A 17,041-nucleotide genomic window follows, 5' to 3' on the forward strand; every position below is an offset into this window, starting at 1 on the left:
TAATTTGCTTTCAAGACATAATTCTGGGAGTGTTTTCTCACTGAAAATACCAAATGTGGGTATTCCCCAATATACTGCTTATAATGGCAGGAGAATAAAACACCAACACAGAAAAAGACATATATTTTAATAAGTCATTAAATAAGTTTGCTAGCAAATATCAACTTTTACATAAAAATAAAACCTTTAACTTTTAATAAAATTTGAATGATACAAATCCGAATGAAAATATTTGAAATGTTAGTGTAATAGCTTAATAAACTGACTCCAAAATGGTTTAGCTAGCTCAAAAAGACATGTACATTCTCTCACACACTTGCAAATTGAGTAAAAATTGAGGTGGAATCTAGCAACTCACAACATCATTTAACAGAAAATGTAGAGAATTTATGTCCCCAACTGCAACTCTGAGCTGAAATTTGTCTTGAGAATGTGATGCTAATGTCCCTGATCTTGCTGAAAATGTCAGACCTACAAGCACAATCAAGACCTCAGAAGCATTTTGTTTCAGTTCTGCTGCATTCTTTCTCCTGAAAGATGTCAATGCTGTTGAAGAATATAAAGTGCAGATATCATTCAGGATTGGAGAACTGGCACATTTTGAGTTAAATGGAGAATCTTTCCTGAAAGGTAAAACCACTTCCTATAGCTGAGCATACCGTAGCGTATGGATTGTTCTATCTTCAAGGTTTGAAGCAAAATTAAGAAAGGGAGAGCATAGTCAACTAAATGGGAACATGACCAACTTATATAATATTTTTTTTTTGCTATCTGGTTAGCTTAATTTTGTATATTTAGATTTATACACATATGAGTGATACCTCATGCTTTCATTTTCTATCCCTTCATCCACCTGAATAACTAGTACAACATCTGGTCAGAATACAGAGGAACAAAGTGTGGAGGTACTACCTGTCTGGATATATTAAGCTTGGATGCTAGTAAAAAAAAAGTTAAGATAACTAGAAATTATGTTTAAAGCAAGTATTTCCTTCAGATGATTTCTAGTTTCAAATGCTTGATAGGAATTGCACAACTCTTCTCAGAAGGTGGGGAAGTGCCCTGAAGTTCCTCTTTCTGCTGTGGAGCTTTACAAGAAGGTTACTGGTACAAAGCCACACCGGCTCTGCCAAAAGTGTTTATGACTTATGATTAATAGCCTGCCTCTGATCATGTTTCCAGTGATGGTTATGATTCACAGATTGTGGCCTAACTCTTTCTGAGACATTCCCTTCTGCAACCCACATAACTCTGCTTTCTTCATTGACTCTCAGGATTTTACAATGTCACAGTGTGTGGTGAAAAATACATCAGAAAGATAGTCATGTAGACAGGCAGAACATCATATTTGTGACCATTCTGGAGCAAAAATAAAAGCAGACAACACTGGGTGGTGGATTTCAGCCCTCAGACAGAACTGTTAAATGTTGTTCTGTAGGTTATCTGGGGAGGATTCTTGTTCTCGCAGAGCATCTAAGAACACGGGACCTCAGGCCTTGCTATATGCAGGGATGGTTCCCAGTCAGCAGTCTGGCTGATGGCCTCAGTTTCAAGTTGGATAGCATCTAGACTGCTAGACTTACACCTAAAATAGATGAATATGTGATTTACAAAATCATGAGAAATAGGAGCTGAAAAAGAGTTGATAGTAAATGTCCAGTTATCTTAGGATTTGGAGAAAGAATGACATGGGGCTCAGGACCTTTGGCTGTGTAAGGAAATGGGACTGACTGTGAGGAATGCATTTCCCCCTGTCCTGGTTTGGGCTGAAGTAGAGTTAATGTTCCTTTTGGGGAACTAGAATAGTGCTGTATTTTGGATTTAGCTTTGGGTTTGGTATAAGAAGAATACTGATAGCACACTGATGTTTTCAGCTGCTGCTGAGATTTCAAGGACTCTCCGACTCCCCATGTGCTGCTCGTGTGCAAGGGCACAGGGAGCAGGGAGGGAGCACGGCCCGAGCACCAGACCCAAACTGGCCAATGAAATATTCCATATCATGGCACGTCATGGTCACTATATAGAGGAGGGGTGGTGGGGAAGGGGCTCGCTCGCTCTCTCTCTCGCTTCCAGGATTGCGATTGTGGAATCTTGGTATTTCGGGGTCGCTGGCCGGGAACGGGCTGGGGATTGGTCAGCGGGTGGTGAGCAATTACGTTGTGCATTGCCCGTTTATATTTTCTATTACTGTCATTATTCTCGTTTTATTCCCATTATTAAACTGTTTCTATCTCAACCTGCAAGTCTCCCTTTACCCCTCCAATTCCCTCCCTCATTCCCAGGTGTGTTGGGGGGAAAGGTGGGTGAGTGGCTGCGGGGTGGTTGGCTGCTGACCAGGCTCAAACCACAACACCCTCTTGCTACAAGTAAGGATAGAGTCTGATGTCCACATGAGGATCCTTTCAGTGCAGAATAAACCCTGGACTGCTGAGACCTTGTGTTGGAACAAAATAGAGAAATGCAATGCAAATATCAAATTATGTTCCTAGTACAAGATGATTCTTCCAGTCCAGTGTTGCACAGCCTGTGGTGGAACAATGCCTTGGATCCTTCAGCTCTGTGATGACAGAGATACTTGCACTTGACAGAAGCCTCATCTCATCCCTCCCCCAGCTCCACTTTTCTTATAAATGGTTTATACAGTTCAGTGGTTTTAGGAGCCAAATCTACCAATAAACCAGAAAAAAAGGATGAAACTTTGGGAAAAAGTGGTAAGCTGGTGCCATGGCAGTCTCACAGAGCACAAAGAAGAGGGAGAAACGGATCCCAGGACAAGACAGGAGACATATTTTTACTTACTGCTGGATGGACTAAGTTGCTGCAGGAACTAAACTGTCCAAGCAAGTTTAGCTTAAGTCCAACATGAAACCTAACTTTCTGTCAGCAGCTTGAATGTTGGTAGAGGGAGGATTACAAAGAGCAAAGCCTGTGACTTGAGGGACACTAGACCTGAAACAGAAGCAATAACTTACTCTGGTTTCTAGATGAGGTATTTCTGTTCTTCTTCAATATCACAAAACCCAGAAGAAGTGTGGTCAGTATAATCACAGCTGTAAGTGGGCCAAAGAAATTTATCTTCACTTGCTCCATTTCTTCCCCTTGTATCTCTGAATAAGAAAACAGAGGAGATAGATAGATACAGCAAAGATTTAATTTGGTGACAGTTAGCTTTAATGACCTGTCCCAAAGTTATGTGAATTAGAAGTTTAGGGAAAGGCCCTCAGTATCCTTTGCTTTTACAGTGTTTTAATAGTGTCAATAAATCACTGTCCACATTGCTTTATTTCCATTTCCAATAAACAGCAAAACTACCAAGTCTTCATAGCCACTTCAAGAACAGTAAGGCAAAATACTCTTTCAGAAGTTTGGATAATGTGAGAGATCAGAAACTTGATTAATAAAAGAGCCTATGAGGCTGCTGCTGTAACTCTGTGCTACTGTGCAAATTTGAAGAACCTGGGACATGTTACTACTTGGTATCTGTTGGAAATGATGGTCAAACCCTAACGAAATGCTGTAAAGGATGTGAAAATAGCAGGGAATGCAAAGGAGTTTCCCCTCTATTTCTGGTTACTGTGCTTTTGAGGTTTTGGTTGCTAGGCTTAGCAACTGGTAGAGCTTCAGTTACCGCTGAACAAAGGTTTTGTTTCTGTGGAGTTCCTAGTTTCTTGCCCACCATTACTGCTTATCAGGTGGCTACTTTCCTAAAGCCAGGGATGAGAGAAGAATGCAAAAGGGAAGAGGTGGATGCAGCACTATAGCTAATATAGCAAATATAGCCATATTAACACTCATGAGCAATGTGTAGAGCTGTGCAAACCTCTGAAGACTTCTGTATTGTATTTTAACATATTATTTAAAAATCCTAGAATATAGGGACATCAGAGGCAATTTGCCATATCCAGCATTGGTGACTTAACCCTCTGGCTCAATTTATATGAAGAAAACTGCACTGTGGAGCTTTTTTCAGAGTGAGTGGCAAGATGTTTTTACATCTGCAGTATCAAGGTGCATGCCTGTACTACCCTGGTAGGTTTTCCTGCAATGCTACCATTCCCTCTTGGCTCCCTGTCACTTGATGCACAGCTCTCCATCTTCAACACTGTCTAAAGGAGACATGTGCAAGCCAGATGGAAATTGTCTTTATGTTGGTACAATTGTGCCATAGCTTGTGAACCAAAATATGTCAAAGGATGTTTTCCTGTCCCAGGAGATAAATAAAACACTAGTTTAAAGGAAGGATCAATCATGTGGAACCCTGAGATAATCCAGCAGTAAAGTCTTATTGGAACTCAGGTCTCCAGTTTCTTCTTCCAAGAGGTATCTGAAGAAAGACACAATCCCAGAGGAAAAAAAAAAAATCCCAAATAGTCATTTTGGAATACACATTTCATTCTGCCAAATGTTATGAAAACGACTGGGAATGCTTCTAAGACTAGTCAAAGTTTCATGGCCTTTATGCTTAAACTCAGCACAGCCCATTTGGCAGTTTGTGAACCAAATCTGGTCCAAGGGACTCTTCTGTTTAGCCTTCTGCCCCTCTGAAGGGTATGATTAAGAATAGGAGCTCAAGCACCTAAACATCAGAAAAAACCTTTTTTATTTTCAAGGTGGTCAAGCACTGGAACAGTTTGCTGAGAGAGGCTGGGGAGTTTCCGTCCTGGGAGATTTTTAAAACTCAACTGGAAAAGGCTCTGTGCTACCTCTTGACCCTGCTTTGAGCAGAGTGGTTGACCTAGATGATCTCCAGATGCCTCTTCCAACCGCAACAGTTCTCTGATTCTGTGAAGTGGCAACCTCTCTTAACAGCTAAATGTCACCTCTAGAGACTGGTTGCCACCTAATCCAGACATCCGGGTCGCTTTGTTTCTAACGCAGCAGCATCTAGGGAGGGGATGGGTTGTGTAGCAGTAGCCTTCCTTCTCTGTTTCCTCTCCTTGCTGGAATAAGACTTCCCATGTGGAAAGGAGAGGGAATTTGCTGGCCATGGCTGCTGGTGAACAGGATGGAGAACATACAACCCTTGTAACCAACTCCTACAGCTACTTAGGGTTTATTCCCCTCCTTGACTATGCTGCTATCTGTAATCGGCTCTACTGCAACACGCACTGCTCCTACCTGTGCAAACATTGGAGTGGGCAAATGGAGACTCACCTATGCCTAGTGGCATTGAAACAAGGCTCCCCAGCTGCTCTCCAAGGTGAAGCAAGCAGCTAATATTAGTGAGAGTGTTTGTAGGAACTGTGATATTCAGCTTGGTAGTAACACTGTACAACTTTGTTACAGCATCCTGTGAAACATCCATGTGATGAATGCGCCTGTATGTTGTGTTTTCGTGTGAAATTAGCCAAGTCATCTTCTTGGGCTCCGGATAACCTCCACTGGAAGAACAGGAAAGATTCAAGTATGCGTTGTGCTTTAGTTCCCCAGTGTTCAGCCACGCTATCTCAGGTTGACTATAGTTGGCTGAAATAGACCAAAGAGAAAGCATCATGAGTCAGACATACCACATCTTGTGACAGTCCCTGCCAATTATTTAAGATTTTCAGGCTGTAGCAAGTCTAAACAAATTTCCCAGGAAAACAATGGGAGTCCCAAGAAGTGTTTGTTATGTTTTTGTTGTAGATGTAGACTCACCGCTCCTTGTCCTTAGGGTGTTTCAGGGATGTAAATATGATCAGACAATGGGCCTCTGTCTCTCCCACCTCCTTTAGATCCACTGACACCTCAGAATAATCAAACCTGGCCTGCTTGCAGATCAGTGTGTAAACACAAAATGGGAATGACCCACAAATAGGTGCTGCCTACTCTCAACCTCCTGATTAGGTCAGGGGAAACCCACAAACTTAGAACTGAAATGTAGAGAAAGAAATCATCTGAGGGACTTCAAATGGGGTAAGTTGGACATCCAGTGCTGTCATAGATAGAAATATCCTTGGTCTCTGTCAGTATTATGAGTAATCATTTTGCAGCATATAAAGTATTTCACTCATCTCAACTTGTGAGTAGGCCTCTCCTAGCTCAGCTCATCCCAGTCAATTAAAAACATACCTATTGCTTTATAGAAGTCAAGTTTCCCAGGCAAGAAATAATTAGTGAAATGGGATTGGAAATAATTATTTAAACATAAGATATTAATGATAAATGGAAGCTTTTAACTAATATTCTCTATTAAATAATCTCCCAAATATTCTCAACCAGGATTTGTTTGGATAAAACGTCACAGTAGAAATAGTAGACTATAATGGAAAAGGAGGAGAGAATGTAGATAAAACTGTCTGCATGTTGGCATACAGCAAGTTAAAAAAAACAACCAACCAACCAAAAAAAAAAAAAAAAAAAAAAAAGGAAGAGACTCAAGGCTTCATTATTTTAGTGCAAATAGGATTAAAGACAATATGAAAAAATATCAGAGAAGGGGAAAAGGATATAGAAAAAATATAAGCCTAAAAAGGCCTGACTCTTCTGCATGCACACTCAGTGGGTTTGATCCAGGCTCTAATCCTTGCCCCAGTGAATTTTTGACATGAAAGGATGAGGAAATACGATGTTGCTTTTATTTGCTGTATGCTAACACAGAGAGAAGGATTTAGCTTAGTCACTTAAAGCCCCATGAGAGTCCCTGGCTGTGAATTCAAAATGGAAAAAGCCCCACCTTTTTCACACCCCAAAATTTAGTTAAGTTGTCCCTCAGGAGAGCTCAAGCTTCCTCTTTCTTCTTAAGGTCTGACTTGCTTAGCTGACTGCTCACTCCAGCTTCTGGTCTGGAGTATTTATTCTCTCCTTGACATTTTATAGGGAGGGTAGGAATGTAATCCATGGCTGTGAAACCTGCCAAATCATCCAAGTGATTTAAGAGTTTCAATATTATTGACAGTAAACAAGCGGAAACAGTGAATATACCCTGATCAAAACACTTCTGGTTTTATGGCTTCTGGAACCTCAGTTTACTGGAAAGTGATGTTGGTTGCGTGCAGGGTGTGGCCTACGTACATATAAGTTTTGGACTGTTAATAGAAAAGCATGTGTAAGGAAGTCTTTTTAATTTAAAGATAACATGTCTTCCAAAAAGGCTATGAGTTTAGAGTTAAACACCTCAAGAGACAGCAGATCCATCCAGCCCTTAATATTTTTCTCAATGGCTTAATCACCCTACCTGTTTTGTTCCATTTTCTAAAGTGACAATGTGCCTTACTTCTCACTTGCTTCCAGCCACTGACTGTTTTTATGTCTTCACTGAATTAATTAGCCTTTAAAAAAAAAATATCCAGTAATTTATGTGTATTTCAGGTTCCCACACTCTGAAAACAAGAGTCTTCTCAGTCTTCTGCGTCATAAGGTAATCTGATCGATCTTTTAATGTCTGCAGTTGGACTGTATTTTTTCCAGCCTTCGGATAACTAGTAGAGCTTTTCTTCACGCTTTTAAGTTTTTAAACATCCACTTTAAAATGAGGACACAAACTGTTAAGTCTCTATTCTGACATCAGTTGCACTCCCAACTCTTCAAATAGCACATATTTTGAAATAACTTCCCTAGTCTCACCTACTTCTCTTTCTGATCCATCCAAAAGAAGCACTAGAACCATGCTAAAGCAGCAGAATTTCCAGTTAAGCTGCTTGTCACCATGGTCTCTGCCTTGCACATTTTAATAGCCAAGGCTTTCCATTGTGAAGCCTTCCCTTCTTTCTGGAGAATGATCTGTGTTCATTTTTCGTATATAAATCGTCCTGGCTGTACACAATACATATTATACACATGTATTTATCTATATATTTTCCTAATGTCATATATATAAATATCACATGTAAACTGTATTAGAAGGTACTTGGGTACTTCAGCATTTCTGAATGAACTTGGTCACTAAGTGATCTAGATAGCTTTGTATTACCGCCCTATCATTATTGTACAGCACTCAATCTTTCTTAGGTCCATTTTAAGGGTGACATGCCATACTACAAAAAACAGTCCACGTATGATATGAGATTGTAATTAAGAAACAGTAGGTAAGCACAAGTACATTTGTATTTTTCTTCTAATTATTTTTAGGGGTTTGGTTTTTTTTTTAGTATTATTTTATACTGTTCCTTCCTTTGGGAGCTGAGAATAGAGAGTCATTTGGAAGGAACACAGCAGCAGAGTTTAAAACAGTTTTCCTAAGTTAAACCTTAAAAAGTCTGGGAGAATTTTAGTGCCAAAGTATGAGACTTCTATAACATGCTGCTCAAATGTTGGCTAAACTGATAACTGATTTAACTGCTTGAATTAACTGAACAATTGATGCTAAGCACCTCTTAAATTGGAGACCGTGATACCAAATGCACATTATGAGTTTCTGAGTTCTAAAACTTTGCTGAAAATACTTGTCAAGTATATTCTGGGAGAATCAGAATTAACAATCTAGGTTTTCTATCTGTGAATTGAGGGAATGCTTGCTGGCAGCACAAAGTTAAATAGGCTCAGATGTCCTGGGACTCCATTTTTGGCCGCTGTTACACATGGCCTGTTCTCTTTTGAAGCACCTTTGAAGCCTAAAAACACTAGTGGAAGTTAGAAACTGCTATTATTAATGACTAGCACTATCATAGTGGAAGAGAGAACACAGGCATATGGACAAAGGTTACTAGCAGAACAGCTTAAAATAGAAAAACATTAGGAAATATACTAGGAATTACTAAAAATATTAGAAAATATTAGGAAAAGATTGCTTCCTTACTGAACCCCAGTCCCTTGTTAAAAGATTTTCTGCCTTTTCCCATGGTAACATGCAAGAAAACAGGTTGAATCTCATCAATGCCTGCATTTTTTCTTCAGAGATATTTTCAGTCTTAGTTTAACTGAGCATACAAATTCCTACTCCTCCACATATGAGGTGCTCTTTTCTTTATTTTCCCTGCAATTTATATCATCATAAAATAGCTAGGTGTTTGCAGAAATCTTGTTATGTTTCATTTGTAATTTACCACCAACGATGCTAACTACTATTGCTTTTAATAGAATGCAGTGCATTAGATGCAAATAAAGAAGTGTATTTTCCAGAATCCTAAAAGCCATAAAACTTGCAGGAGGCAAGAGGAAGAAGGCATAATGGTTTTCACTGTAAAGTATGACAAGGTGGGAATCAGGAATGATGCAATATTGAACAAATTATTTTCTTATTTTCTACTTCTTCTGACTGCTTCCACCTGAGTCCTTTTCATTCAGAGCTGATGATTTTTTACTGAGAATGGTCCTATCCATCTTCAGAAATTCTGCTCCAGTGCAGGTACATCTTCAGTGGCTTGAGGACAGTACCACGCATTTCTGGACTGAACAAAGTGAGAGAGAACCCCCCCCAAAAAACCCAGACCAGATGACAATTAGAAGAGATTACTTACCAATGATCTGCAGTAAGCACTCAGATCTGTGTATGACCTTTGGCGATCCTTTATCTCTGTGCTGTATAATACATGTATACTGTCCCTCGTCCACAATTCCCACATTTAACAATTGCAAGGTCCATTTGTCCATATCCATTTTGGTGCGATTTATATATTTAGGACTAAGGTTATCAAGTTTTTCTTGGCCATGGTATACTTCATGCACCACTTCAATAGCGTCTTTTTGCCAAAAAACTCTTAAATCCTTTATGTCGGTTTTCTGAGAGTTTGGAAAATAGCAGGATAGGTATGCAGTGTGATTGAGAAATGACTTCACCTGATGCACACTGGCAGCAATACCTTAGACAAGGAGAGAGAAGAAATTAAGATTTCCATCAGCTAAAAAAGAACACCAAGTATTTGCACTCACAGAGGCAACACTTAACGACAGTAGCAATAAAACCGCCAACACTTAGACACAAATTCTCCCACTAGGTATGACAGGACACATAGTTCTTCAAGCTGAGTCACTTAGTCTTGTGGAGTTCAGGTCATAAAGCTGGTTTTTATTTTTCTTCCTATATTTTACTTTCCAAAGAAGGCTACCACACAGATCTTGTGGGCATATTTATTTTAGAGGACTTATATGCAGGCAAAAGGTCCAAACTATTCTTGTATGTAGCATCCTGAGTGTAGTGAGATTCTGCCACGAAGGGGATAGTTGCACAGTTTCTATTCAAAAAGTTGAGGCCATTCTTCTAATAAAACAACACAGCATTGCAGTTTTGAAGAAAATGTGAAGTGTGCACTGTGTGGTAAATGTTGTTACCTAGGGAATATATGACCAGAAAGCCAGAAACAGGTGAACACTTTCAGTCTCACTGAAGAATTAATCTAAAGTTTAATGAGAAATTAAATGTCAGATTTAACTGTTCTGTAATTAATCTAGAGTTTAATGACAGATTAAATGTCAAATTTAACTGTTCTGTTGCTGATCTTGCTAACAGAAATAGTAAATAAACACAATTATGCCTTCATGCAAAGAAAGCATGAACCATATTACACGAGGGATGATTTTTCTCTCACTTTCATCAGTGCACGTATCCATTATTATGGGTGGCAATGGACTGGGAGGACTGTCTTTTCTTGGAATGAAAAATGCAGCCTTCTGTCCCAGAAGATACAAACACCTCTTCTGTTTTCAAAAGGAGGAGAAGATTTACAGTCTCTCTCCCGGTGAAAAGTTTTGACTGCACTTCCAGAGCACCAGACTGCAAAATTATCTCCCCGGCTGCCTAAAACCCCAGTTATCCCATATCAAACTATCAGTTTTCAGTTTAATACTGTTCTGCTCTATGATATACACACATTTTAAAGACAGATTTAAATTGAAAATTTAAAAGCAACATAAAATAAGTGTAATGTAAAGATATAAAGTTGAAGAGAGAAAGTACTTGCTATATATTTTATAGAGTCTCTGCACAGAATTTAAATACATGTCACATTGGCTATGTGACCTTGATTGTGCAACAGAAATTATTAATTACTACTAAGGAATAAGCTTCTTACGGGATGAGAAAGTATCACATAGCAGGACACAAATAATCAAAACAGTTTTTACAATTAAAAATGCATCTTTTACCTGGGAGAAGTATCATAGCATAAAGGAAGAATATGCAGACCTCCATGATGCTGTAAGAAGGAAGAATGAAAGAAATCTGTTAGAGGCTGAAAACACTTGGGTACTTTCTCCAGTATGCCCAAAGTGGTAAAACAAGAAGTTTTATCAAGAGAGAGACTACTGGGAAAGTTAACCTCACCTTTTCTCATAGACTGCTACAAGGACTTCTGTGTTCTTCACAGCCTTTAGCAACAAGAAGCATGCCATGACAGATCTCTGGTTTACAGAGAAGGTGATATGGCACAGGGTTACTGCAGACGGGGTATACCATGGGAGGAACACAAAGCCCCTGGGGTGCCAGGGACAGGAGGAGTAGCCAGAATGCCTAGTGCGGAGGAAAGAGGAATGGGGAGCATGCTTAGCCTGTCATTGTGGGGAAGAAGGTGGGGGAATTGAAAGTAGAGGGGGAGGAGAGGGTGACACAGAAGGAGGAGATGGGGGAGAGAGCGCAGTGATATCAGCTACTGGAACCAATGATGTGTGTGACCTTCAGTTTTGTAACAGGAACCTATCCTTCACGACAGTAAAAGATAACTGAGAGAAATCATATATGGTTTAAAGAGTCGAGGCTAAACAGTACATAATTTGTGGTTAAGAAAAACTGGTATCTGTTTAGAAAAAAAGAAAAAAACCTATGACTCATAAGCAAAATACTTGTATGGTTGCTTGAGTTCATGTGGTATAAGGGTCTATAATCCTGGTAAACAGTAAAATGTCATTCCCATGCACTGGTGAGAGAATGGTGCCTGCATCTGACAGGGCTGTGTTTGCTGATTTGCATTTTAGCACAGCCTTTGTTTTTTTTCTGTGCCTCTTCCATATATTTGGGAGAAACCTTCGCACCACTCTGCCAAGGTCCCTCACTCTCCTTCAAACAGCTCCAAAGAATCCTCTTTTGCTAGAGCAGATGTAAAAACTCTTCAGCTCTCATACTACTTAAAACCAGTGAGATTGCTGTCTGCTGTATAGCTTCCTGATGGTTCCCATTTTTTGTCATGTTTTATTTTTAAGCTGGTACGTTTGGGTCTTTATCTTTCCCCCAGGTCTCTGGGAGCAAGAGTCTCTTCTATTTAATACAGAATTCCCCTCAGTTTTTTGAGTGTGTGCTGTAACGTACAGAACTGTGAATGATATTTTTTCCAGACCAGATTCATCCTGCCTTTTTTTAGGAAAGGGGAGAAAGAAGCCCAAATGTCTTAGAGGATTCTCAGGATCTCACCCATCGTAGCAGAAGAGGAGAGAGGGCTGGTGCAGAATCCACTGTTGTAGACAGAGGTCATTCTCTTTCTGCTTCAGCCACCCTATTACATGGTGAACTTTTATCAAGGGGTTTTCCTCCTAGGCTGGGCCCCGGTGAATTAAACCACACAGCTGATTGCCTAAATAAAAGCGCCTGTGCCATGCCACCGAAAACTACACAAACTCCTTCTCAGCAGTCATGTTTCCCTCCTGTGAATAAGAATTTTTGCTTGCAGTCAAGTGAAAAAAAAAGATAGCCCTATTTTTTTTTGTATCCAGTGCAGGAGTGTAAAAGGAGAAACTAAAACCATTTAGTAGCTGGAAACATAAATGGAGAGTCTACTGCTATAGCTAGGCATGTTTTGCAATGACTGTCTTGCACCAGCAAAGACCAAAACCAGAACTGAAAGCAGGAGTGAGAGAGAGAAATAAAACCCAGGCTGAAATGCCAGAGAACACTGGTTGCCTTTCTTTATGGGTTGGATTTGGAGCTGTGAGGACAGAAGTCTCAAAGATCCTACATGGTTTCCTGGCTGCTGTCTTCCAGGAGAAGGTGTGCTGTTGGGGATGGCTGCATGGAGAAGGCTCACATGAGTCTGCAGGGGAGATACACCCACATTCCCTACAGAGGGAGGTCACTGAGTGTGACAAGCTGCTTCTCTCATGCAAGCTGCCTTATAGAGAGCTGCTGAATCATGAATTGGGCCACTAAAACTTCAGTGCTGTGAGTGGCTTCTCTTCCCCTTTTTTTACAAGATGCCTTTAGCCAGCAAGTGCAAATCCTTGGAGCCAGAGTCCAGAAGACCAAGGGGAGGAAGGAGAATTACACACTCTCTGTGCTGGCTACTTACACCATTTCTTTGACATATTAAATACAAATTTAGTGCTCAATTCTCTTTTATATCTGCAGGCTACTGAAGATCTGGTTATGTCCCAGAATTGTTTAGCAGTCAAAGGGGACTAGGTAAGAAGGAAAAGACAGACTTTGCTACAGGGCATGGCCTACTGCTGGCAACTGGTACAGACCAAATGCCCTCTTCATGGCCATGGCCCAGTGCATGAGCACTGCTCTGCTTCAGAGCACCGTGGGTCTGTGTAGGGATGTGCAGTTTTTCTGTTCACATGCTGGCTGCATCCAGGCACTTTTTCATGATGCCAGTGATAACTGATGGGGTGGGAATGGATAACCCAGGACTTAAACATTATCTCTGACATCCAGAATTATGTGAGGTCAGTCCATGAGGAGGTCACTGTTTTTCCTTGCTAAATAAGGCTAGTACTGCGTGGTGTGTCTTTCTTGCCTTTTGAGGCTTTGTCAGCCATTCCTGGAGATGTCCCCATGCCTCACAGACACAAATCATGTGTGGGTGTCAGAGATGAAAAATGGAGAAGTATATTAATTGAAATGATGTCAGCATGCAGTCAGTAGTCACATTCAACCCTTTATTTACTATCTCTGCAGTCCAGTCACTGAAAGGAGGAGAAACCATATGACTACATGCACTTTACTGGCCCTATTCACAACTGCTTTGGTTTGGCCCAAACCAGTCTGAGAAAGGTCATGAGGCAGTTCCCACTTGGCTGAGTACAGGGGTATATCTTCCCTGAAGAACTCTAAAATTGATGTTCGGGAAAAAGAGGCACCTTCACTCCCCTTACTTTGGAGGGCAATTGCCAGAAAGCCCTGTGCAACTTACTTTGAGATTTGGTTGTGCTTTCTCTCTCTTGATCCTCACAGTCCAGCATGTGAATCCAGCATGTGAAAACCCAATATGCACAGTGAAGCATGAAGGTCTTGGAGTAATCAAGAGCTTTATATCTGGTATGCTTGTCTGGGTTTTCATTTGCTCTCTTTTTTCCTGTTTTTATTTTTGGATGTAGTCATTATCTTTTGAAAGACACTGTCACATGTGTGCTCTCTGACTCTTAAGTTCCTTCACTGCCCTTCAGTTCCTTTCAAAATGTTCCTTTCTTACGTGCTCTTACATGTAATTATTTTCTTACATCAGGTACGTAACTTCTATGGGAAGATGCTCCCTCCCCATGTTTCACAATGAACTCAAAACAAAACTGGCCACTGAACTAGTAACAGACTCTTTTGACTTTTCTAGTGTAGGGAATTTTTCTAAAATTTCCACCCTGTGTAACACTGAGTAGCTCCATGAGCAGTGCTGTGAACATCCTGGAGACAGGACATCTGTGACTAAGACTTTCCAAAGCTGACCTGAAAGCTATTCTAGAGACTTCTAAATGAAATTCTGCTAAAAATGCATTTACCAGCCTTCTCTCATGTTGTAAACACAGGTTGATTTGAGCAAGTTTTATCAAAGGAAGTCATAACTTAAGAAAATTCCCTTAACGTGGCTAGATCAGAGAATTCTAGGATGCCCTCCACCCAAATACTAAGCCTACAACCACATAAATATCCAACAAGGGACACATTTTAAGAACATACCATTATGCAGGCAACTTGTGTTTCCTATGTGCTTCTCCAGTTAGGAAGTGGTACTCTTAACCAATTGCTAAACTTTTTATATTGCTCATTCTTTTAGAACAATCTTTTACTCCAAGTTACATTTCAAAAATCTGGGCTTGTTGTTTAATTATGTTGTTATTACATTAAAAAAAACCCTCTGTGTCCCTAATTTTTGTTTTCTGGATACATTTTATATCCCTTCCCACTACCCTCTCTTTCAGTAACATACTTATATCTAAAATCTTCAGGAGAAATATAACTTTCTCTGTGAGTCTCGGATCACTTTGATCTAACATCCAGAAGCTGCTCTTTTAATAACGGTTAAACACCACCAATTATTTCAATAATACCTTTGGTCCAAAGATCATAGAGCATTCCACTGCCTCTGCAAGCAGAATTCTTCATCCACAACCAAAGGGCAGGTATCTCTGAAAGACAGCACAGCAGCTGCCTAATGACACAGTCCTATGGCACAAATCACAGGACGCGAACATGTATTCCACGCAAGTGAAACTGTGGGGGAAATTTGGAGGGGAAGAACGTCATCAACCAGAATGACACATTTATTGGGATTAGCTGTGGTGTTTCTTCTGAGTTCCACTTAGAGGACAGGTCAGGTTAACATATTTTTCCACACTCAACTACGCCTGGCCACAGAATTGGCAAGGTGGTCGAACCACTTCTGAATCACAGGTACCACATCAGGTGGTGTCTGTCCTCCTTTCCCAGCCCTTGCACTTGCCACAAGGTCAGTCAAGAAAACTTGTCAGCTGGGAAGTAGCAATTGCTGGATTCGCTTCTCGCCAGATCACACTAAGCTGTTTGACATTGCAATGAAACAGAGGAGTGCACTCCTGTTCCCACACAGGTGACAATTTAGTGATGTCAGCTGATTAACAGACCAGTCGATTGCTGAAATCTCCTCAAGAGTCATTGTACAGGAAAGGGAATTCAAATGCCCACTCGCAAGTTGTCCCTCTTCTGAACCTCCTACCTCTGGAAAGAACACGTTGCCTGGAAATGGCAGCATGGCTACACAATGCTGTACAGGCATAACCTCAAATCGCAGTTTGCAGAGCACCTCTGATAGCAAGATATGTACTGTCCACAAAAGGATGACTCTGTAGTTGATTCCTAACCTATACCCAAACACACCTAACAAGGCTTAGCAGCCATACAATATATTACATGTTTAGTCCTCAGGTATTACATTCTTTATTTCAATAAGTGTCTTTCAAAACCAGGCAGGCATATGACACAAATGATGATCACTGATCAGAAGCTACTTTTTCTTGCAATAAATTAATTGCAATTATTAAATGAAGATGTGATGTTCAGAAGTGCAGTTAAATAAGCCAAGCCTTCCTGCTCCCAGTTCTAGTGCAGAAATCACACTGGGAACACATACTGATTTTTTCACAGTGCTTCTGATGACACATTAACTGATTTACAAAGCTAAAGGAAGAGGTTTATGCCTTTTGGTTTTGAGCCCCTCCCTTCAACCACCAGAATTACAGTAGCTGGGAAGAAAGGACCTGATTCTCCTATATTCTGGTGGAAATTAAGTCTGCCATCCTTATAACATGAATAATCAGAAAATGCCCCGCCGATCTACTTTGGTCCTTTTGCCCAGTTTCTGATTATGAACTTGCTGTTCCAGGAATTCAGGAAATAATTGTGCTGATGACACTAGAGGATGGGCTCTGGCTCATTCTGCTATATAGATGGGTCAGCTTGCTCCAGGGAATAAGGGATGTGTATGAAGCTGCTACAATTAGCAGCTGTGGAGTCACTTTACTAATAGCAATTACATTTTTACAAATGTATGCTCCTACTTCTTTACAGGAGCATTATAAAGGCTTGCCTCAGTAGCTGCTCAAATCATTATCAGGTAAATAAAAAAGCAAACCCACTCAATTGAAAGCATTATAATACTAGGGAGTACCTTCTTTCTTTCTCCAGGCGTCCTGTCTCAGGTGCAGCGAAATACTCCAGTATGGATCTTGACAACAGAAACATTCATTTTTTCCTCTGTCCTCAGTGCCTGTCCTCCACCATGTGCAGAAAGCCTAGATCAACAGAAAATCAACCCTTTCCTATCACAAATACATATGTGCTTCTTACAGCAAGCACCCTCTGTCCAAAAGAAGCTTCCTCTTTTTAAGTTGAAATTCCCCTTCTTTCAAAGTACATTTAATTCTCTCACAAGTGTCAGTGTTACTCACAGTGTCCCTGAGCTGATGTGTAGCCCTGGTCTTCGAGAAAATCTTTGCTTGGATTTTGCCT

General features: G+C 40.4%; 1 protein-coding gene across 1 annotated transcript; it reads right to left on the reverse strand.

Annotated features, from left to right (window-relative positions):
* Positions 1-231: 231 nt before the first annotated feature.
* Positions 232-16,783, reverse strand: CD86 (CD86 molecule). The gene is made up of 7 exons (XM_009969701.3): positions 16,701-16,783; positions 15,106-15,183; positions 11,002-11,051; positions 9,378-9,719; positions 5,155-5,466; positions 2,973-3,107; positions 232-1,585 (listed from the first exon to the last, which is right to left on the reverse strand). Exons 3-7 carry the CDS (start codon positions 11,045-11,047, stop codon positions 1,566-1,568), a joined length of 855 nt encoding a protein of 284 aa, XP_009968003.3. The 5' UTR covers positions 11,048-11,051; positions 15,106-15,183; positions 16,701-16,783; the 3' UTR covers positions 232-1,565.
* Positions 16,784-17,041: the final 258 nt, after the last annotated feature.

Source organism: Tyto alba, unplaced genomic scaffold, assembly GCF_018691265.1.
Source record: "Tyto alba isolate M040663 unplaced genomic scaffold, T.alba_DEE_v4.0 Super-Scaffold_14, whole genome shotgun sequence".
In the NCBI taxonomy this organism is placed as follows: domain Eukaryota; kingdom Metazoa; phylum Chordata; class Aves; order Strigiformes; family Tytonidae; genus Tyto; species Tyto alba.

Bases quoted from the DNA above. Each gene is read 5' to 3' on its own strand.
- CD86 (XM_009969701.3), bottom strand. From the start codon at position 11,047: ATGGAGGTCTGCATATTCTTCCTTTATGCTATGATACTTCTCCCAG. The intron at 9,720-11,001 runs GTAAAAGATGCA...TCCTTGTCTAAG, and splicing joins TGCTATGATACTTCTCCCAG to GTATTGCTGCCAGTGTGCAT. The intron at 5,467-9,377 runs GTAAGTAATCTC...GGTCTATTTCAG, and splicing joins GTGCTTACTGCAGATCATTG to CCAACTATAGTCAACCTGAG.